General features: G+C 38.2%; 1 protein-coding gene across 24 annotated transcripts in view; it reads right to left on the bottom strand.

Moving 5' to 3' along the window:
- SUPT20H (SPT20 homolog, SAGA complex component) overlaps positions 1-23930 on the bottom strand; it is a 38083-nt gene extending 14153 nt beyond the window's left edge. For 14 of the 24 annotated variants that reach the window (XR_005930907.1, XM_041118508.1, XM_041118513.1 and 11 more), the window contains exons 1-16: positions 23850-23930; positions 22278-22374; positions 20118-20153; positions 18917-18975; positions 18766-18832; positions 11021-11150; positions 10240-10343; positions 9607-9723; positions 9418-9471; positions 8362-8501; positions 6942-7098; positions 6799-6855; positions 5692-5763; positions 4551-4708; positions 2272-2304; positions 102-219 (exon numbers count right to left, since the gene is read on the bottom strand). Coding sequence is in view for 23 of the 24 variants with exons in the window: in XM_041118508.1 (XP_040974442.1) it covers positions 102-219; positions 2272-2304; positions 4551-4708; positions 5692-5763; positions 6799-6855; positions 6942-7098; positions 8362-8501; positions 9418-9471; positions 9607-9723; positions 10240-10343; positions 11021-11150; positions 18766-18832; positions 18917-18975; positions 20118-20153; positions 22278-22280 (1305 nt within the window). In the remaining variant the exon portion in view is untranslated. Of the gene's footprint in view, positions 1-101; positions 220-2271; positions 2305-4550; positions 4709-5691; positions 5764-6798; positions 6856-6941; positions 7099-8361; positions 8502-9417; positions 9472-9606; positions 9724-10239; positions 10344-11020; positions 11151-18765; positions 18833-18916; positions 18976-20117; positions 20154-22277; positions 22375-23849 lie in introns of those variants that run through there. The other 10 variants (XM_041118509.1, XM_030043091.2, XM_030043092.2 and 7 more) reach the window with 4 other exon arrangements.
- Positions 23931-24146: the final 216 nt, after the last annotated feature.

Genomic DNA, 24146 nt, shown 5'->3' with positions numbered 1-24146 from the left:
AATTTTTAGGTTATTTTACTTTTAAATGTGGATAGCAAAAATTATTCTAATAATTCAATAATCAAGTGCAAATAAAAAAATGTATGGCTCAATAAACTCACTTCTATTTCCTTCCCTGGAGAAAGATGACTAAGATTGACTGATCCACCTGAATTATGAAACATTTTCACAGGACATTTAGCTTCACTTTGTACTAACTCCTGATACTGGTTCACCACTCTGAAACAAACAATGAGGACATAAAGAGATTAACAACTTTGAACTTCTAAAGTAGATACGTATGTGTAAACATATAATTGTATACGTTACATAGTCATGTATTTTATACATAAGTATATATCTATATAAAATAGAGATGCACATATATAAAACATACCTATATCTCTATATATCTTTCTACTTTATGTTCCTGGTCTCTTCTTAGATTTATTCCTGTTTAACTTTTCTTTTAACCACTGTCTTTTTCTAATGCAAAATACAGTTTAAGAAACGAGTTTAAGAAACTTTTGGAGGAATGTGCAGAACAGTAGACAGAACAGTTCCCTTCCCAAAAGCAACTGCAGTTCTTTGGGATGTCAGTCAATGGGGATCCCATTCCCTTCATGGGGGTCCAGAATCTTTTCTAAAGCTGTGTCCTCTGCTTATGCTCCCTGTGGAACAGTCAACCCTCCTTTAACTTGAGGTCTATGTCAGATGAGGACTCTGAAAGCAAGGGCTGAACTAAGAGGTCCATACTGAATGTACATCCAAGAACCACTCATCACAGCAAAAAGTCATCACTCTTTGAGCACCAGGACAGCCAGGTCTTATTCTATAAGACTAATGAGCAGTGATGTATCCAGGAATTTAAAGGATCAATAGCATCAGGCAAACAATTTTGAAATACTGCTCTACCAAATCAAATACTACATGTCGACTAATCTGAGACAACTAAGTTGAGGGAATACAGTTTCACAAACATGAACAGAATATACAAAGTGACCTTGCAGACTTGAAAATCAAGCTGAAGACCTGTTGTCACTGAAACTCAGGCAGACTGATCCTCAATGAAAAACTGCTGGAACATTTTGATTAGCTTACACCTAAATGCGTTGATCTACACTTTATTTTGGTGCAGCACTAATTAAACATGCTGTTACATGACTAATGCAGACATAAGCAAGGGCCCCAGGATACATGGCAGAGGAAAGGGTGCAGTGTACTTTTTTCAGCAATTAGACTGTCTTAAAGTTACAGTGAAATCAGAGTATTAAAACGCTACATACTCAAAAAGGTGGTCCTGCCCTCCTTCCTCCTCTGCTGTTTATTCTTGTCCTAGTCCCTGAAACCCAACTGCTTATTCTGATAGAAGGATTTGTGCAACCCAACAACAAACATGATCAGGAAATCAATCCCAGTTAAAAACTAGACCCCTCCATTATTGTTGTTTTAGTTTTCAGCCAAGCAATCCCCCAATTCAGCTTGCAGCACAAACAGCAAAAGTCTCTATCAGCACAAAGGAGGCAGGAGAGAATATAAGCAAAGACTTGCTTGATCAAAGTTATCTATTGGAACAAAGAACATTATTACTGATTTTTGACCAAATCAAGGACTCATCTCTCTGCCAGGCACATAAGAAGAGGGTGTAGTGGAGTAAGAGCTATGGCATGTACATCACCTCAAAGTCTCCTACGAAGGCACAAAACCTTCATAGAAACAGAGCTATCTAATGTGATGCGCATTGACAAACATCTGGAGAAATACTTAGTTATCCCAGAATTGCTACTCATAATCATTCTACAACTAAAATATACTGGAAAACTGTTTTGTTACTTGCTTCTCTGAGAAAGCTGAATCAAGTAATGCACAACACACAAAAATAAGTTGCATATATCTGAGTCCTAGATTACACTTAAAGTTCAAATGAACAATTTCTGCGATTGCCAATTTACCATACAAAATGTCAAGATGAAATTCCTGCTAAGTGCTCTCGGAATTTTATTACTACCTGTGTAATCAAGAAAAATTGTGCAAATAACCGAAACAACACACTTCAAATTTAGATAGTGGGATAAGCTGTATTGACATACTTGCTTTTCTCTATTCTTCCTTGCTTGTTAAATATAGAAACTGCACACTATATCCTAATTCTTGTTATGATGATTAATTCCTCTTATTTTCCTCATCTGTTCTGCACCTGTATGCATAACATTAGCAGTCATAATGGCTAAAAGGAACAAAATTCATTATTTGACATCAAGCCAAATGGTTGTACATACTATATTAATTTACCTTTCAGCATCAGTCTTCGAACCAATAAGGAACCTAAAATGTAAAACGTATAATACATTTTCAGTCATTAATTGGACTAAAAGAACATGTTTTTATAATCACAAAACTTAGAACGAATGTCAATGCTGCTCTTTTTTCAGACCTGCTGAAAATACAAGAGATACCATATCCATTTAACGGACTGGGTATTATTTAGTACTTGAAATACAAACTTGGCTTCATAACTATATATACAATATACACACATGGTCTAATATGGTCTCCTTTAAGAGTAAATTACCTACAAAGTAAAAGGCAGAATATGGAAGTTTTGCATTTTGTACTTTCAAAAAATGGAAGTAACTGCTACAGAATTGCTACTGTAAAAAGTACAAGAGAAAAGTTACATATAAATCAACATATCAATATGCTAACGCTGAAATATAAACCTAAGTGTCATAACCAGCCCTATCTGTAATATTTTAAGAAACACTTAGTTTCCATTGTTTGATTTCACTTACGCAAATTCTGATCCCTCATGATTTCCCAGAACTCCTAAATAAGCATTTCTCTTTTGTGTAATACTCATGGCTTGCAAACTTATTACTTCAGTGATTTTTTTTTTTTGTAAATACTACAGACCTCTGATTCTCTAGCTCAAAAAAAAATAATCATTGTTTTATTTTACAGCAGAACAACAAAAATGTCTTCTGTACATTTCACTTCATACGACAGTTTTCTAAGGAGGAAGTATCCAAACTTTGATGAACTTTAACTGCCAATGTCTTAAAAATAATGGACTAGAGCAGTGATTTCCAAAAAACACCAGGTATCTAACATCTATAAATCCTTTTAGTTCCCAGCCTTATTACACAACTGTAAGCTAGCACTGCTGTTCTAGGAAGATCAGTACTAAGTACGTGTGCTGGTTTTGACTGGAGTAGAGTTAATTCTCTACACAGTAGCTAGTATGGGGCTATGTTTTGGATTTGTGCTGAAAACAGCGTTGATAATGCAGAGATGTTTTCATTACTGCTGAGCAGTGCTTACCCAGAGCCAAGGGCTGTTCTGCTCCTCACCCACCCCACCAGCGAGCAGGTTGGGGGGGGGCACAAGGAGCTGGGGGGGACACAGCCAGGACAGCTGACCCCGACTGACCCAAGGGATATTCCAGACCATACGAGGTCATGCACAGTGTATGAAACTGGGGGAAGAAGGAGGAAGGGGGGAAGGTTCGGAGTGATGGTGTTTGTCTTCCCAAGTCACCGTTAGGCGTGACGGAGCCCTGCTTTCCTGGAGATGGCTGAACACCTGCCTGCCCGTGGGAAGTGGTAAATGAATTCCTTGGTTTGCTTTGCTTGCGTGTGCGGCTTTTGCTTTACCTATTAAGCTGTCTTTATCTCACCCACAAGTTTTCTCACTTTTACCCTTCTGATTCTCTCCCTGATCCCACCACAGGGGGGCGGGGAGCGAGAGAGTGGCTATGTGGTGCTTAGTTGCCAGCCGAGGTTAAACCGTGACAGCATGGAAAAAAACCCAGTATATAGCTCAGTCTAGGGATAAAACATCCTAAGTATTAAGAAGATTTTAAGATTTTAATAAAAAATGAGATAGGAATTATATACTAGACAATAAAAATAACTTTCATTAACAGAACTAAAGTTTGCTCAGGCTCACTGCTTCTTGCCTTAATGAAATTTATTGTGTCTACTCTGCTGCACAGGTTCCTCCATGCAAAGAATCTGGTACACACAACAAAGAGCCAAGAACAGAGAATCTTTGTAGAACCACAGCCAACAACAGCAGATTCAAAACAATTCAAAATTATGAAGCTTCTTAGGAGGTCATGTTTTTCTTCATTGTTTATTTAGCCTAAATTTCTCTGCATAAGGGTAAACATAACATAATCAAGTCTTAGGTTTTCACAGCATCAGGCAAATTTTGAGAACAATCAAAATTATGAGTAATACTGAAAAAGAGTGCTAACCCTGTTTCATGGTGTCTCCACAATTTGAGCGGGTTGCATTTTTTTGTTGGTTTTTTTCCCCCCAATATATCTTTAATGTAAAAGAACATGCAGATTTAACACAAAAGTATATTTAAGATACAGTTGCTTGAACACATTTTGGTTTGGGTTTTTTTGTTAAAAAAATGTTAGGTTCATTAGCTGAATTTTTCACACAAAGCTCTTAAATCCGAACTCTAGCTCTGGAGTATTTTTATGACTGAAAATGATAAGTAATGTTTGTCTTCCTTCATCTGTCAGATCACAGTACAGTTTAAAAGAACATGTAACTTACTGTGATGGAGTTAATAGGTTGTCATTTTCCTCATCACCTTTGAGTGTCTGAATTTTACCATAGTACAAGGGATTGCCAAGAGACTGAAAAATGGTCAGTTTTGTTTTTTGAAGCTGATTACCAACTTCACATTCAAACACATAATCATCTTTTATTTCCTAAAAAGAAGAAAATAACCAAATAAGTATTAAACAAGTGATAATAGAAACAGCTAGTAAAATATGCCAGTTCTATACAATACAGCAAGAAACACTCTATAAGAAAGGTAAGTAACACTCTCTAAGAAGCAGTGCATTATCTAAAATGAAAGTGATTTGAGAGGAAGTTATCTAAAGGGACAAGAGGAAAAAGAGTTTATCATCTCTTAAAAATACAAAAATTTTGCAAACCCTAAACAATCATGTTACATATGGAAAGGCAGACTGGGTAAACATATATAGAAACAGTTTTACATAAGTTATGCCAATGCAAAAAAAATGTTCCAAGTAAAATGTTAGAGATGAAGATTAAGTTCTATGGGAAGATATTACTTCTGCTAATATGAACTACAAAGACATCATGATAGATGCTGTTAATAAAGACAGTATCTTGCCTCCAAAATTACAAAGAGTTAATGAATTTGTTTATAGCTAATTATATCAAATGACTACTTCTTACTAAATCATGTAATTTGTTCCAAAAATCTTAAGGTTCAACTTAAACATTGCAGAAAGAGCTTTTTGTAAGAGGTATTTAATATTACCTAATCTCTTTCCAAATTTAACATTTTTATTTTAACAGAAGCTCTTTTCCATCAATCTGAGTATCTGATTAAGAAAGCAATCTCTTGAGCGGGGCACTGCTTCCTGTAAATTATTATGCTTTTTTTACTATACAGTAACAGCACATGTTACTTGGGAGATTAAAGTTGCTTTTCCTTGTATTTCTGAAAAACCTGAGGAAATTACAAGACTGATCACATGCATGCTGCACTGTATGAAATTACAAGTATCTGTGGTAATCTTTCTGTGTCTATATAACACATGGAAGATTAATTAAATTGGGGGAGGGAAGCTTATTCTTACATTCCTCTGATTTTGTTGAAATAAGAGGCATTTTAACTAGAGACAGAGAAGTTTGGCCAAAGGTCTAAACTACTCACATGTGCTGGCCAGACAGTTGGTTGAGAGTCATCAGGCTTGATAGACTTTTCCACTTTGGCATATTTTTCCACCTTAAAGAAAATGGAGGTATCAGAAAAGAACGAACAGTAGTCATATTGGGCCAGAGTTAAAGTCAATCTAGTACAGCTTCTTTTTTTCAACAGTGGCTAACATGACAGTCTTAAAAAGTAAGTGCAAGAAACAGACAAAGATAGCCTGATACTTTGTATACTGTCCCCTCTGTGTTATGCATTCAGGAAAAGTAAACTGGATAACCTCCAGAACTTCACATTTATTCTGTTACACCATATTTGCTATGTTAACCTTAACAAAAAGTGCGAAACATGGCTTAAGACTACAGACCGAAATCACTGCCTGCAATGTGGAATCATTAAGAAATTTCACAATACCAGTAACTCCTAAAGACTCCGATTAGGTCAGATACAACACTGTTGAAGTGCAAAGAGAGAGAAGGTTTGTACACACTTACAGCATCACCATTTCATGTGTAATGTGCACTCTTCCCAGCCCTATTAAGTCCAAAGCTACAATCTTGTCTAGTCTACCAAGTCCCTTCTGTATGCTAGTAGTGCGTGTTTTGGCAGTGCCATAAACCAAGGATGTGACTGTCCCTGAGAGAAGAATGCACACAGAGTGATCAGAATTCCCAACTAGAATTCTCTGTACAAAAAATTAAACTACTGAAAATATTATGTCCCATAGTATCATAACATTTCAAAAAAGAGGAATTTCTACCAAGCTGAGAAGTGACTAATTTTTAAACAATTTCCTTACCTCATTTCTTTTTCTATTTTTTATATTATCAGACAACTTCAAACAGATATGCGCTCACTGAACCCACAGATGAACAATACTAAAGGTCTGTTTGCACCGTTTATCTCATCCAAACTATCATGTTACAATTGCAATGTATTCCAATGTGGTTTAGCTTGTGTTTATACCTTACAGGACAGAAAAATAATTTAAAATGTTAAAGTCACTCCCATTTTTTAAAGGTCATTCTTTGATAGTGGATATTCTTTACTCAAACAATACAATGTTCAATACAATTGCTAATAATTTCTAATGGTAACAACTGGACTTACATCCACTTCAGAAGGTGCAGTCAAGTAGCAAGGGTTCTGTTTCCACATATCTACGCACTGGAAGATGAAAAAGCAGTATTAATGTTTTAAATGTTTTAAACAGGTAGTTAGAAGTATACCCACCTATGTCTCAGAACACTTACATTTCCAGCTTTAGAAATTTTGAGGTCATACTGCTGGGCTCCTTTCCTCTCCTTTCTTTTCTGTAAGTAGTCAAGTAGTCTGAGCTGAGGTGGAGTTGAATAGTGAGCTACTTCCTGCTGTCTGTTCAGAGACGACCTTGAGTACCTTTTGAAGCACCTATGGTAAAATGACAGATAAGCTTGTAAAATCATAAAAATGGAATTCCCCACTGCCTGTGTACGAACACAAAAATATGCAGGGAAATGCTACTTACACTGAGGCTGAAAAACAGCATCTGAAACATTAATTTAAAATTGCTATGCTGGATTACACTGTACAACTCAAACTCTTGATTTTGTATTTTTTAAAAAAATACTAGTATTCTGTTCATGTGTTGCAGCACTAAGAATGGGGTTATTTTTGAAATGCATAATTGAAGTACATTGTCAAATTGAGTAAGTGAGAAGTTGTCAAGCTTAAAACATTTGTATGTTATCACAGATTCCAGTTCTGTCAAAAGATTTGGGTACTGCTTACGTAACTATGAAGTTCTAAACACAGTAACTACCCTCTATTCTTCATCTCATCCCAAACCCATTGGTACATTAATGCTGTTCTGGACATTCATTTAACACCTTTGCCTAGTTTTCTAGTGGAATGTTTTTTGACCACCAAGCTCTAATGTTAAGGACAACAATTTCATATAGCTTTTTAGACATTACCACTGGTTGTATATTATCATAGTATTTCAAAGCAAATCTAATTTTAAATATTTCAGTAATTCTGACAGACCATTAGTACATTTTCATTCTACATAGCAAGTGCAACTCTTTTCGTAGCATAAACGTGAACCATCTCAAGCTTTTGTGGAAAAAGTGAACCACCACACACAGAAGTGAAACAATTTCAATGTTTTGTATGTAGTGCATTCCGCATTACTTTTAAGTTTTCTAAGATTCTAATATGCTTACACTTCTGTTTACCCTTGTTTACAACAAGCATATAAATAATTCCCTTGATTTCCTCATTCAGGGTTAAACTTGTACATAGCTTTTAAAAAATCAGAGACCAATATGCAACATACCCATTTATATTTTTTACATTCCTGAGCCACCATCTGACTCAGCTTACATATGAATTATGCCAAAAAAAAAGACAAAATCAAAACTGCAATATAATGTATTAAGAGAATTATATACACATTCTTTTGATATACCAAAATAAGCATATTACAGTATCTACTACTAATTGAAATATAGTAAAATATTGAGCACTTAAAAGTAAGATATAATTTCTTGACTGTTCCTTATATTCCTAATATTTAAGTAGATTTTACATATGAGAAGCAAAATTTTCACATAAAGCATTAGTTATATTTTTCTTTGAAACACTTCATAAAATTTCAAAGAAAGTCTCAACATGCTTCACACTGAAAACTACCGTTTCATGGGGCGAGTATTCATCTTCTGCTTGTTGTACAGGAGTCTGTTTGTAGTACAGGTCACTGCTATCGAAGGATCAAGACACAAAGGCTCTGCTGTAGCCAGAATAAGTTGGCTCTCAAGTAGGAGTTTGTCCTCCTGTAATATACACAACTATTAATAAATGCAAAAATATGACGAGTTTTACACTAATTAAGTTGATACATATCTATGCATATGTGCACATTATCTTAAAGAAAACTGAAAAAAATTGTGTGGATAGTCAACAAAAGAAAATATTCAACAGTTAAGTATCACTAACCATTATTATGAATTACAGAGCTTTGGGTGGGTCTTCCAATAGAAAAAGAAATCCTTCTGAAAAGTAGGGGGCATGTTCTGGTTTTTTGTTTGTATTTTGTTTGTTTGTTTGTTTTAAACACACTATTAGTGGCAATGAAATCCATTTTCTGTCAGTGATTTATACTGATGGACTGGTAATCAGTGCCATAAAGATGATCTACCTGGGACTTCAGATTACAATTTGAAATGGATTTGAGCGCGATTGTAGCTCTGAAATAAATGCAAGCACATTGAGCAAACCATGCTATTCAGCACTTAACTAACTATAAATGTACAACCATAGTTACTTAGGATTCTCTTTACTGTAACAGTATCAACAGCAAAATAATGTTAGAGGAGCAGTTGTGTCATGAGGCTCCAACTGCTGTTCTGGGGCTGTATGTTGAAGATGAATGAAGTAAGGTAAACTAGTTAGAGTAACTCCAATACTGTCACTCTGCATTACCAAAAATTAAGGTCTGATTCTACAAAACTTTTAGCAAATTCTATTGTCTTCTATGGCATCTTGTTGGTAGATGTTATTAACAAGTTAATTTAGCAGCTCTCTGGAAAGTGTACCATGCACCACTACGAACATCATTGTCAGTCTGAATTAATAAAATATATAATCAGTTTTGTTTATCAGATTTTATTAAACAATAATTTAAATAAATTTTATTTTATTGTGCATTTACCACATCACTGTAAAGTTTTAAAATAACTGCTAACCCACCTGTGTCCATTTGTGGTTGTCACTTGTTATAGAATGCACATCACAAATTAAAGTCTGAAGAAGATGACATAATGGTAATTAGCTTTCAACTTAAACAATAAGATATCTTAACAACATATGTTAAGTAGTAGTTCATATCCAGTCCAGGAACTACCGTAACACCGAGGAACAACTTAAAATACTTCTTACCTGCATTGTAGGACGCAAAAGAATGTGCTTGCTTTGGTATGTTGGAGATTTCATGTTACCAGACTGCCTATAGTCACGTATTTCTGCTATGACACATCCACAATGAAAAATATTAACCTAGTTGAAACAAAAGAACCAACTTTTAAATAAACAAATAGTTACCAATCTGCCTCAGCCCCTGCCTCCAAAAAGGAGTTTGTTATATATCATATAAAATTCAGTGATACTATGAATAAAACTAATCACTAATTTTGTCAGACCAGCGTTCTTTACTACATACCTAGACATACCTAAAATACAGGCTTCAAATGTAGTGTTTTCATATGCCAGCAACGTAGTTTTAAGAAATTCCCATGCCAAATATTTCATAATGACAAAGAACAAAGGACATTTTGCAGAGTTGAAGTTGTTTGGTAGCCTTAACCATAACAATCTCTCTTCTATCCCTTTCTCTCCAATATTTTTTTCCCTATATATCAATAAAATATTTATTTGGGACATTAAATATTACAGTTCCAAATGCACAAGTGTTTTACGTCTTGTGGTTGGAATCACGTATGTGAAGCAATCAAAAAAATCAAGGCCTATCTGGGTACAAAACATAAGTTCTTTTTGAAAACAAAACTTTCAAACCTGAGATTTTTCTAAAAGATCAACCAAAATAGGTGGTAGTTCCTCTGCATCCAAATATTCAAGCAGCTCTCCTTCCTCATAAGGCAGCCGAATGGTCTCAGAATCTGAATTTAAACAAAACATATTGCTTTTCTTTTGCCTTTAAAGTTCAAACTTTAACCATGTGAAATCTAAAACAAGTTTGCCACAGGAAAAAGCAGGGCCGGTGGAAACCTACACAAACAGTCAAATTTTTTGCATAGTATTAATTTTTACATCCATTTCTGTTCCCAGAGCTTGATTTTGCTCTTATTGTGCCAAAAGGCAACATGCCTTAATAGCTCAATGGGACAAAATTTTTGCTCCCAGCTAATATACTGTATGCTCTTATTGCACGTAACAGTACCAGTGGCATGACGGTGCAACCAAACTGGAACACAGATGCCTTTAGTCAGACCTAGGTTTAGGAAGCAGTGAAAGAAACAATTTGAGAGAAGGAACCTGAACCAAGAGAAACACAGATAAGCAACTCAGGATGCTAAGTGGAAATAGGAGAATGGAAGGCTATCGAAAAGACTCCCATTTACTGATTTATGCTGCATTGTTAGAGACATTTCTGAGCACCTCACAGCTTTATGTAATTATTTAGTTCAAGTACAGTTGTTTTGGTTTTTTGTTTTGTTTTGTTTTTTCCACAAGGGATTATATTAGAAGTGAAACAGTTAAATGTAAGCAACAACACATTCTAACTATTTATAGAGCATTCTGAATATTGTTAAAAATTAAAGAGCAAAAATATTACCTGAACCATTTTTTCCCCTGAGCATAAGTGAATAACCCTCATTTCCCGGATAGAGGTTCACTACCAGACATGACAACGTCTCCTGCATAACCAGCTTCTCAAGTAAATTCACATTTCGCCTCAGCTTCTGCTTTAAAAGTAAACATTGCTCATGAACATAATACTATCAAGTAATTAGTAGAAATAAAAACAATTGCTAGAATATGAGTACTATTTAGATTAATGTTGAAGTATATATCTAAACGAGCCCAGTTAAATTTAACTGGGCTGTATTCAGCAGAGTATATACATTATGTACTATTATACATATACACACAGATTAAAAAAACAACCCACTCATTTAAATTAAAAACCTCCTTGAATTATAAGTCCATAGACAACACAGTTAACAAGAATGACCCTATGCTACAATGTTGTAAATCTACAGTGCATTAGTATTTGTGTCATTTCTATAAGCATCATTTATGCCATCATTTATACACCACACATTGTTTGACAACAACAACAAAATATTTAGTACTTTCAAATATTCCTAACAGAAACAGATATTTACTTATTTCCAGGATTAAAATATTGAATTACAGCATTTGGAAGTTTTCTTAATTGCATTGCCTTGTCTGTATTTGCTGAAATCTGATCCAGCAGCTGCAGAGACTATTCCCTTATTTTACTGTAAGAATGATCTTTTCCACATATAACAGATTTTTAAAATTAATTAGTATGTTTCAAAGACCCCACAAACATCCTACAAATATAAACATTTTTAAAGCCCCCTTAGAACTTAAAACAATGAATTCTAAACCTCAGATAATTTTACTTGGAGGCTAGATTTCATAGCAGAATACCAGGTCTGGGTGGAGCCATTCATTGGAAGTTAACCCTAGTGCTCTACTAAGCCTGCCTAACTACTCATTTCACATACACCTAAGTTGTAGTGGGCTATCTCTTTTTGAACAAATCTGCCTCTCCAGAGATATTGATAAGATAGAAAGCAGTATTACTACTTATAGGGGAACAAACTACAAGAAAAGGACCGAAAACAAAACCCCAAATCCCACAGCAATATAATCCAACAGATCATTTTAAAAGATATGCAGAGAAAAAGGAGGAAATTCTCTTCTATCTCCTGCTATGCAGTTTTAGTTAAGTTAAGAGTTAAGTTAACTCTTCCCCATGCATCACGAATGATGATGACTACATCTTACTGGCTTTTACAGTTTAGACATTGTGGAAACTGACACAAAGAAAAGGACAAAGTAGCACATAAATCCTGGAGAATTAACAGGGAAAGAGCTGGCGGAGCAGGGGAGATTGTGGGGAAAACACATCATGGCAACAACAGAGGTAGAGACTGCTCAGGAAAGCCAATTCCTCATACAGGACTCTGGAGATACAGCCTGTATGCGAAACTTTCTTCAGTTAAAACTCCTATTAACCTTACCGAACATCTCCCCCGAAACAGGAGACTGCACGTGCACTGCTTCAATTTGCAGACACATCGCCGAGTAGGGGAGATAGCTATGGGGCTTTCACTTAGACACAGTATGAAGTAGCCTGAGGTACAGTAAATACCATTTGAGAGCAAAGTCAACACTCAACTACTCTGACATCTTTTCTCCTAAAAACTGAGATACTGTCATCTTTTGATGGAAAAGTTTTGGTATTCCCCCCTCCCCCCCCAGTGTTGGATAGATTAATACTTTTATATTTAGTTATGCAATGGCATTAGCACAGAAAGAAATATGAGAATTCTGTAAGAGTTGACTTAAAAAAGGATCATCAGGTTATGTTAAGAAGAAATTAATTATTTATACTAAAGTTATATTTAAAAACAAAAAAGAAGGCAATTAAAAAAAAATTCCATTCCCCTATCACTGGGACAGAATCAATACCGCTTCTAGAAGTTGTTACTAATAATACTGTTAACATTTCTAATTCAACTTTACTATTTTCATGAGCTGAAGAAAAGGGATCATTCAGTTAAGGGCATTATTTGATCCAAAATACAGGCACTGAATAATTGATACTAACTAGTAACCACTCAGAGGATTTCTAAATAAACAATTTGTCTTTTTTCCCCATAAATTTGTCTATGCATTCAAGAAATAGCCATGAGATTTATTTTATGGAAGGTGTCTGCTCCTTAAACACCTCACAAGCAAAATACATAATGGTAATTCAACTGTAAATGTAATTAAATTGAGTTAATCACATCACTCTCTAATTTAAATTTATTTGGTGAATGACATGTTAGTTTTATTTTTTAATTTTTAGGTTTTGTTCAATAATAGCCAGTTACAGCTTGGGATTGTTTGGGTTTTTTGCTCGTTTCATTTTTTTGGAGGTTAGGATGTTGAGGGGGGAAGACAGGTAAAGGAAAGCAGAGAGGACAATCAAACAGGCATAAGAACATGTTTGACACTGCATTCATATGACCTGAACTTCTTAAGACATATTCTAAGCACATTTTAAAATATAAAGCCTCTTCAAGACACTGGAGTAAATTAGCATTTTAAGTACAAACATTTCACTAAGCATGAAGATTTTTTATGACTACAAAAATCAGCTTTCTCGTTTGAGCTAGCTATTAGAGGTACTAGCTCGGAGATGATATTAAGCATTAGCTCTGGTCTTGCTGGAAAGGTTTTGAAGATCAAAGAGGGGCCTGAGGTGTATTACATTTCTTAAGTGTTCATTGCAGTATATTGCCACAGTTCAGATACCAAGCAACCAGGCCAGTTATACTGCTCTGTTACATCAGCTAAAACTCCTAGCCCTCTCCAACTTCGTCCACAGAAAAGCAGCTCTCTTCCCTCCTGAACACGCAGCGCAGTGACTGCGTGATGGCTGGGCAGCAGCACAGAGAAGGCACAGGCGCTTCCTTTCACTTTCAGTGACTTCTGATGACTACCACTGAATAAAGAATACTGAGCCCTCCTGCCTAACAAGGCTGAAGTAGTGATTTTATGCTGTTTGTTACTCCTCTGTCCTTGGCTATGAGTGAAACGTTAATTTTAATACCTAATCCTCCAATGGTGCACTGGTATTACACAAAACTATGATTTTATCTTTACTGTGACTGCTTTTCTTGTCCCTCACTGTAGCACCTTAGATCGATTTTCCCACTTACCTTTATGACTGAAAAGTTGGTCAAAAAACTTAAAATAAACAGATCATCTCCATAAAAAAAAGTTTTTGTAGCTATTTAGTATATCTCTGTGAAATGGAAATCCAAAACAACCACCCCAGGCTCCCCCCTTGACTTTGGACACGTCTCATTAATCCCAGCACCACTTTACGAATGCATAAAAGATGCACCTTGGAAGGTACAATTTTGTCTCAACTTCAACAGAGCTATTAACTATCTGAAAATCAACTTCATGAACAATGCTAAGCATTGTTCTTTTAGGAAGCAGAAAAAGCAAAGCAGAGTTTTGTACATATTGACTGCAAAATAAAACGCAACTCAATAAGAGAACTTGAGGAAGCATCATTTTTTGATTACAAAAATACAAAGAATAAACTGAAGCCTAAAGATGTCTGTGACCTAGCTGAACCGAAATCAGATCCTGAGAGAAGACTGCAACTCATAACTAAGTATACTTCTACTAGGATGTAATTGGCTGTATCAACCTTTAGGCTGCCATTCTAATAGAGACTAGTATAAATGCAGCTCAAAGACAAGGGCCATGCAGCCTCTGTAGTGGAGGCAAGAAAACATTTCAGCTTCATAAGCAACACCTAAGGTAAGTTTTTGAGATAAAACTTCAGGGAATACCGTGGTCTGAACAAAGTCTGCTTGTTTCACCCTAATGAGGTTAGCTTTGCTTTAAAGTGCCTTCTTACAGTCAATTGTTTCCTCAGCTTACACATGCAAGTTAGTTTCAAGAACAGAAAGATGCACGCAATATGACATTTTATACAATTTCCCAGATACATCCAACCCTGCATATCATGCATCACCATTAAAGACTTATCAAGAACCAAAAAACCCCAACCAAAACAAACAAAAACCCCCACTGTTATTTGGCACTATTTGGTTTATTCATGCATCATAATTACTCATTCCCCACAGCTACCAGTGTACCTCTCATCTGCTACTTCATTGTGAAAGTGCTTCTACATGCTTTATTGTTTTGGCACTAGTCCAACACGGAACTCAAGTGACTTTCATTACTCTGAGATGTTTTCATGCTTGCACAATGATGCTACTGTGTGCAGTTGTCAGAAGGCACCAACTGAGAATAGGCAACTGATAAGTGGTTTTTAATTTTTAATTTTTTTTTTTTTGTAGTGGAGCTCCTCAGATTTACCTGCCTAGCACAGAACTTCCAGCCTGCAGACCAAGTCTGTTTCCACATTCATGTTTAACACTGCTTCCAGAATTATTGTTTTGATTTTTATTTCTTTCAACTTTTAGGTACAGGAATGCTGCACCCTAGAGTCCAAATGAAACAAATTGCTCTAGAACATCACCTCAGCATACTTGGTTCTCTCTAGTGTGCATATGCACAAATAGAAGAGACACTGAGAAGTAATGAAGCTGGGCAGACTGGACTAATAGAGGACAAGTAATTAATTAGTACTTCATGAATTACTGTGGAAAATCTGGTATTCCCTATGAACACCAAGAACAAGGATATGAGTGACCAAGTAAATGCAGGGTAGAAAACCAGAACATGCGAAAGATGCAGTATTACAAGAGCTAAGATAAAGGGAGCAAGTTAAGACTGAAAAATAATATTCATTGTCGATTTAAAAATTGCTTCTGAGTGGACAACATAATTACAACTTGTACCATCAAAATGGTGCAATACTAGAATAGAAACTTTGACAGTTCTGTACACTAAAACCTTTAAAAGCTACATTGAAGTCATTGGCCAAATTCTAGTCAGAATACTATTTCCTTCTTCAGTTTTATTGTGCAAATTAAGAGACAAATAAACAGTCCTATGCTCATGGATGAAGTTTCACAATAGCATTATCTTCTAACCTTTGCACCTCGATCTTTGAGCTTCTATTTTCAATAATTACAATCCGTAACATAAGACCAAAAGAGCTATTAACTATCCACGTCTTAGCTCAGTGGATAAGGGCTCTAAATACAAATTTTTCTATCCTGATAAGCTTCCGATCCTTCAATAAAGAATAACTTAAATTTTTACTCAAATCTAGATCAGCAGTAATCCACTTCATCCACTGTGATAACTCTCTTACCCAACTATAACAAAATTAAAGTAGTGAAGTTTGCTGAGTGCCTTCTAGTTTAGCAAAACCTATTGCATTAAAATCCTACTTCTTTTTCCAGATTCCAGTCTAGCAAGCCCAATCTTCTCCCTGCTCAAATATTTTGTTACCCATTCACTACTGATGTTTTAATCTTTTCAAGCCTGTAATTTGCTTAACACCTTACTCACATTTGTGATTTGAATCAGCATCATATGCTAAATAAAACCAACCACATCAGAATCACCAAAAAGAATTACAGGTGCTCAGTAACTAATATCTCATTCCCATTTGTCATAGAATCATAGAATCATTTAGGTTGGAAAAGACCTTCAAGATCATCGAGTCCAACCATCAACGATGCCCACTAAACCATGTCCTGAAGTACCCTGTCCACTCGCTTTTTGAGTATCTCCAGGGATGGTGACTCAACCACTTCCCTGGGCAGCCCATTCCAATGTTTGACAACCCTCTCAGTAAAAAAATTTTTCCTAATACCTAACCTAAATCTCCCTTGCCTCAACTTGAGGCCATTTCCTCTTGTCCTATCTCCAGCCACCTGACAGAAGAGACCAGCACCCACCTCACTACAACCTCCTTTCAGGTGGTTGTAGAGAGCGATAACGTCTCCCCTCAGCCTCCTTTTCTCCAGGCTAAACAACCCCAGCTCCCTCAGCCGCTCCTCACAAGACTTGTGCTCCAGACCCCTCACCAGCTTGGTTGCCCTTCTCTGGACACGCTCCAGCACCTCCATGTCTTTCCTGCAGTGAGGGGCCCACAACTGAACACAGGACTCGAGGTGCGGCCTCACCAGTGCCCAGTACAGGGGGACGATCACTGCCCTGCTCCTGCTGGCCACACTACTTCTGATGCAGGCCAGGATGCCGTTGGCCTTCTTGGCCACCTGGGCACGCTGCTGGCTCGTATTCAGCCGGCTGTCGACCAGCACCCCCAGGTCTTTCTCTGCCAGGCAGCTTTCCAGCCGCTCTTCCCCAAGCCTGTAGCGCCACGTGGGGTTGTTGTGAGCCAAGTGCAGGACCCGGCACTTGGCCTTGTTGAACCTCATAGAATTGGCCTCGGCCCATCGATCCAGCCTGTCCACATCCCTCTGCAGAGCCTTCCTACCCTCGAGCAGATTGACCCTGCCTCCCAACTTGGTGTCATCTGCAAACTTGCTGAGGGTGCACTCGATCCCCGCATCCAAATCATCGATAAAGATATTAAACAGAACTGGCCCCAACACCGAGCCCTGGGGAACACCACTTGTGACCCTCTGCCAACTGGATTTCACCCCATTCACCACAATCCTTTGGGCTCGTCCATCCAGCCAGTTTTTCACCCAGCGAAGAGTGCACTTGTCCAGGCCACGAGACGCCAGCTTCTCAAAGAGCATGCCATGAGAGACAGTGTCAAAGGCCTTGCTGAAGTCCAGGTAGATAACACCCACAGCCTTTCCCTCATCCACTAGGCGGGTCGCCTGGTCACAGAAGGAGATCAGGTTGGTCAAGCAGGACCTGCCTTTTGTAAACCCATGCTGACTGGGCCTGATCCCCTTCTTATCCTGGACTTGCCATGTGAGTGCTCTCAAGACAAACCATTCCATAATCTTCCCCGGTACCGAGGTCAGGCTGACAGGCCTGTAGTTGTCGTCTTATTGTTTTTTACTTCCCTGGGAAGCAGGAATACAGCAGATTCCACCACTTGTTCTTCTCATTCCATTTCATATTCACAGTTTAGCAAAGTAGCTTGACCCTCTTACACCTTAGATTTATTGTTGCTAAGCCTGCTTGAGCTTCTTTGATAACATTATGAAAAAAAAAAATAATCACAAAACATCTTAGCAGTTCATCAGTTATCCGAGAAATAAATCTGAATTTACAACAAAGCACAGATTCTAAAAAAATTCTCTGCATTTTTTCCTCACGGCAGTCATGCTAAGCAATTGATTCTGAAACAGTGATACTGCCAACAACGCACATGGCATTGACACTGGCCCTGAACTTGACCACAATTGACTTCAGTGACCCAGGATGAAGTCAGAATTAACAGGTCACTCAAGGCAGTCTAGGCCTTACTATTCATATTATATCACTCAGTTATTTTAATAGTACTGTTATCTAATAAACTTGTTATATACACATCTCCATTCTAGACCATTCTTTTGAAATTCTCTTTCTTCATATATAGAAAAGCATCTCAAGAGCACAATCTTTACAAACCTCTGCCAGCATTCTACTTTTATTACCTTTAAAAACAGATTTAGGGCTACCAGGTAGTCACTGGCACTCCCATCACCTTGTTTTTATTTTGAACTGAACTAAGTTGATGCTATTAAATTACACAGTTTAGTCCACAAAGGTCATAATAATAATTTCTCCTGTAGTCTTAGCCTTACGTAACTACTACAGTAACCAGAGTCTATTCTTTTTTTAACAAAGGAATTAAGTGAAATTAAAAAGTATTTTCTGAACCTGCCTGTTTAGACAGCAATGAAAAGCTTCTAAGCAATTTCCACTTACCTTTATCTCAGGCTCTTTTTCACATTCTTCTATATATAAATCATAGAGTTTTTGAAATACAGATTTTCTGAAATTAAAAAAAGCTTAAAATGTAACCAAAATTAAATCAAAGAAATGCTATTTAAAAACTAAATACTGAAACTCTTACTACCTTCCACTGGATAAATATTTTCTTTTGGGAGGTCTCTGACGTGCACTTTCAATGATATACTAGAAGAGAAAAGTAAGCCAAAAAAAGAACATATATTACAATGAAATTTAGTTCTAGCTACCATGCAACTTCAGATCATTACCAGTGTTCTATGTATACAGAAAGCAATTAACAGTTATGGTAAATGACTGTTTCAAAAGTATATTAAACATGATCTGGTGTATGTTACAGTCATCAACAAGGACACAGCTCAATCTAGCTGCAAAACACAGCACTTCATGGCTATGGCATGAGTTGCATGCAAAGTCCTGATTTCACATTCATGTTTTTTAATTACAGTAGTAAATAACACTACTGTAGTAGTAACACTACTATATTTAGTTAACACTACTGAAGTTAACACGGTAACATACTGAAGTTAACATGCTAAGATACAATCGAATTCACGCATACTGGCTCAACAACATTTACAAAGCAAGTACTCTGACAAAACCAACTTCAGGAAGTTTAATTTTCCCCTTGTCTCTTGCATTTACACTTGTTTTCTCTATAGAGCTGTGTATTATAAATACAATTCATGTATATTATATATTTGAATTAAAAAGGAAGAAGAAAGATATCACCCTACATTAAATGTAGCTTATATTCTAACAAGGTTTTTCCAAATCTCTGTTGTTTGGCTGAAGTATGTTTATTAACAGCTTAGTTCAGAATTTCAATGAAAAGAGGTCCTCCCACAGAAACACGTATTTCCTACAAGAGGGTTCAAGTTAACCATTATATCAGATGTCAACATGAAAGAACATGAACGTGAAGGCACTTGCCTCTTCGTTCTAACTGGGCTACCCTTAAAAATACAAACAGGATTTTGTCGTATTTCCACCAGCTGTCTCTGTACAGCTCTGCTTATTTCACAGCACACAGATTTGCCGGTTTAAAACGGGAAAATCAAAGTCCTGCATAGTCTATCATCGTTGCACCTGATGACGTTCTCAGTACAATGGGTAAGAGAGAAATATGTGACAGAGCCATTTTAGTGAGAATTTTGCAAAACCAGTGTTACATGTATGGGTGATTATTTATATACACACATATATATTTACATAACATGCGCTTTGGAAGAAAAAAATAACTGTTGTATTTTTATATAACTGTGAGACCGATATATTACATGCAAACAAATAACTTGTCTACTCCTTACCTCTGCACGATCCAATGCCAGTTCTAAAGCTTGTTGCTGCAAGAATTACAAAGGGTTTTTTAGAAATTACATTAACTGTTTAAACATCTTCATACATAAAAAACGCCACATATATTACTACTGATATGAATTTATAGTTAGAAGATAGGCTCAAACATTCTTTGGCACATACTAAACTTAGCAGCTGAAACCTGATGTAACTGCATGAACAGTAATTAATCCCACTACCAAGTGTCTACACTTGCAAGGTTTTGGCTAAATTATGAAGTCTTAGAACAATAAAAGGCAATTAGAATTAAAAGCAGGAATAGAAATAACACCCAACAAAAGCAGTAACAAATATTAACCAAAACAATTAGAGATGACAAGTAGAAAATCTGGTTTCCTTTCTTAAGCTGGCTACTAATTCAACTGAAAGACTAGGCCAAGGTACCTCTGAACAGTTGTCCAGGAGGAAAACATTTAACTTTCAGAAGCTGGTGCCTAAGTATTAGTACAGTTATTTTTCTACAAAATGGAAACGAAGATCTCGTGCTTCGAATGTTACTTCTGCGCGCAATTCAATTTGAGAAGAGTTTCTTACGACATACTGTTAGGTGCCCAAGAAGCAAATACAGCCTCTGCTCCAGATTTCCTCCAAGGCAGGCTAAGAAGCATGCCCAACCCTAAGACGACACACCAAAATCTGCAAAAGCTTCTCTATATCCCATAGCATAGTATACTCAATAGCATTTACTTTAATGGATTTAGCTCCTTTGCAATGTCTTTCACTTCAGTATACCTGCAGTTCATATACATGTATTTCAAGAAGAGCAAACAGCTTCATCGATAAGAATAATGAGTTCTTGGACTAAAATTTGACAAGTATTTGACAACCAGAATAAACAAGCACCGGTGCAAAAAAAAAGAGAAAGTTTCCCTTGGCCCCTAACTTTCCTTCTCTGGCACTTACTTTAGCTCTGACACCTACTTTGTGCAGGAATAATGTGCAGCTGCTAAATGAACCAGACAATAAAACTGATTTGGGGCAGGGAGGAGAGAGAACACAAGACTAAGAACTGATGTCCTGTAGGAGAACACCTAGAGCTTGATTCAACTCCAGTCAAGAGAGTTCAACTAAGTTGAGAGAACTAATGCCTTCACTTCAGTGGCAGGTGGATAAAGTCCTTAAGAATGTATTGGTGACAAGCTCTAATAACAGTAAAAAAAACCTGTTACTTAAAAAACAATTTACATGTAATCCCCACAGCCAGAACCTTTTAAATAGGCCACACTATTCAACAAATACAGAAGTGTTTTGGAGAATCCTCCACTCTTCAGTAAAGCTTAGAAACATTTGTAATAGGTACTTCTTCCCACATACATATTTGTGGTGTTTCCTCAGTTTAACCAATCCCTATCAGCTGCTCATGAAAGCAAATACCTTTACTCAAACCTCTAGGAACAGAAGGCACATGAGCCATGTCCAATACATGGCAGTACCAGTTATTTCATACATTAGAATAGAATTCAGGGGAGAAAAACATACTACAATAACAACAAAGAAGCATACAGTGAAAAAGCCTCAGGCCTTTTACCACTCACCTACAGTGTCTCTAATACAAAATTCCTTAACTGTCCTTGAAAAAAAATAAAAGCACTTAACGATATGCTATTACTCATTAGAACCTGCCACTACAGAACACTTAAATTTTCAGGTGTCTAGGTGTTTATATGAAAATGTCAAATACTCATGCTTTCTATATAAGTCAAGTGGATAACCGTATGATTTCAGCCACTGACTGCTTGACACTAGGTAAAAATCCATGGCAATATTATCACCTGTGAATAGAAGAATACTACATGGAAGCAGGATTTATACGTACTCAACTGCCTAACACCAGTCCTGACTGAAAACACACCACTAGCTTTATATGATAATTCCTACCATGCACTGGACAGTGACTAAGTGTTTAGAAGTACTCACGAGCTACGAAGGAAGACATCCCTGAAAAGAAATATCAGAACTCAGGAGTGACAAGCAAAATTTTTGTTTGTTTGTTTTTGGTTTTTTTTTGTTTAAGAAAATGCAAAACATTAATGGCATTCTCCTCATCAGCCAAACAGCTAGCAGACTAGAGCAAAAGGATCTGAAAATATGTTATCTGAATCATAACTTACCATTGTAGTTGAAGCCAGTGACCAAATGGCAAAAGAAGTACTTAAGAAGTTTCATACAGCAGGCAAAGAATCATATTTTATGGTCACACTTGGGGTACTGAAAAAATCAAGGAGAAAAAAAATTACTAAGAAACTAAATAAGCATTTTATTTAAATATGACATTTTCAGTGGTTAATTGTACTTAAATCTCATTTGCATGGTATCCTTTCCTCCAAAAGTAGAAACAAAAAAGTTCCATTCAGTGTAAGTGCAGAGGTTCCTATTCTAATGACTACTACTACTGTGCACAATCATTTTACATTAGTTATATTAAAGTAACAATAAGCATATAATTGAAACTATATAGCCAAGTACTCTTCTCTGTTGCAGCAGTCTACCCAGACACCCCAAATATCACATCCACAGGTGCGCATAAGGCTAGAACATTTAATTGCAAGCAGCCAGAATATTTAGCATACCCTACTAGGTTTTTTGTTTTGCTTTTATGAAGATATTGCTCCACAGACACCACCTCCACTAGCAGTGCCTTCTAGCACTATTTTAAGATATTAGCTTAATATTGACTCACAGTAGGCTGTCAAGTACGAACTGAATAAAATTTGCACGGCACTAGCACCTTCCTTAGATGTCCTTGCCCTCAGCTACTGTGTCCCTATGCCATTTCATTTTTAAATTCAGCTAGATAGTTGTACAAAGAAAACACCAGTTCAAACCCCCCAGTCTTTAAATCCTGTTCTTCCTATCATTCCCAACGAAGAGATGTGAAAATTTAAGTCGGTTTTACTTTCACAACGGAACGTTACAGTGCCTCACTACACTTGAAGTGTTCACTTAAGAAGTTCCACGACACATAACTTTTAAGTTGTAGAAATGCTACATTCCACACCAGCCTTGGTTTCAGCAAACACCTTCCTAGATTTCAGATGACATACGCCTGCTCCCTCACGCCTCCCTGAGCCTTACTCGGCTGTTGCAGCGGGGAACAGATTCCAACAGAAGAAAAACAACAAAAAACCCCCACGGAGGATGACTCGGAGCTCCCCGCAAGGCTGAGACCTGCTGCCTTCCGGCCCACGGTGAGGCGGTGGGCCACAAGCAGCCCGCACGGGATGGCCCGGGCCAGGGGGTGTGTGTCCCCGTCCCTGCCTCCCGAGGGGCCAGCTGCTTCCCGAGCAGCCCCTCCGCCGCCGCTGCAGCCGGGTCCCGGGAGCGGGACACCGAGAGCGCCCGGCTCGGCGGCGAGCGAGGCGCAGGTGCGAGCCCCGCGGGGGACGGGCGGCCCGCGATCCGCCCCGGCCCCGCCGACAGCCGGGCCAACCGCACCTCCGCGGGCCTAACCTGCCAGGGCGGAGAGCGACCGGACGGAGCCGCCCCACCGGAAAGGACCGGGCCGGGCCGGGCCACGCCGCAAGGCCGCGCTGCGGCCGGGCCGAAGGGCGCAGGCCGAGCACCCCAGCTCCCGCGGCCCACCCGACCCGACCCGGCCTCGGCCCCGGCCCGCCGCCACCCGACCAACCGCCCCCTGACCCCGGCGCGGGCGGCGGAGAGCCGCGATGCCCGAGCGCCGTTACCTGCCGGCCTCCCGCGGGGGCCCTGCCGCCCCGCCACCCGCTTCATCCGCCCCCTCCTCGGCCCACCGCGGCCGCTTCCGCCCCGCCGCTTCCGAGCCGCTCCCGGAAGGGGCGGGGACAGGCGCCGCGGCGGCGGGGCGGCTCGGGTTTAGGGCGGGAAGCGGCTGGCGGCGTCGCTATGGAGACGGGAGGGCGGGCCCCGCTCGCGCCCGAGGGAGCCGTTGGGCGCTGAGGGGGCTGAGGCGGCTGAGGCGGCTGAGGGGGCTGAGGCGGCAGGTGATCCGGGGCCGAGAAGTC

The sequence above is a fragment of the Aquila chrysaetos genome, chromosome 19, assembly GCF_900496995.4.
Source record: "Aquila chrysaetos chrysaetos chromosome 19, bAquChr1.4, whole genome shotgun sequence".
In the NCBI taxonomy this organism is placed as follows: domain Eukaryota; kingdom Metazoa; phylum Chordata; class Aves; order Accipitriformes; family Accipitridae; genus Aquila; species Aquila chrysaetos.
This window is presented reverse-complemented; position numbering and strand designations above follow the sequence as displayed.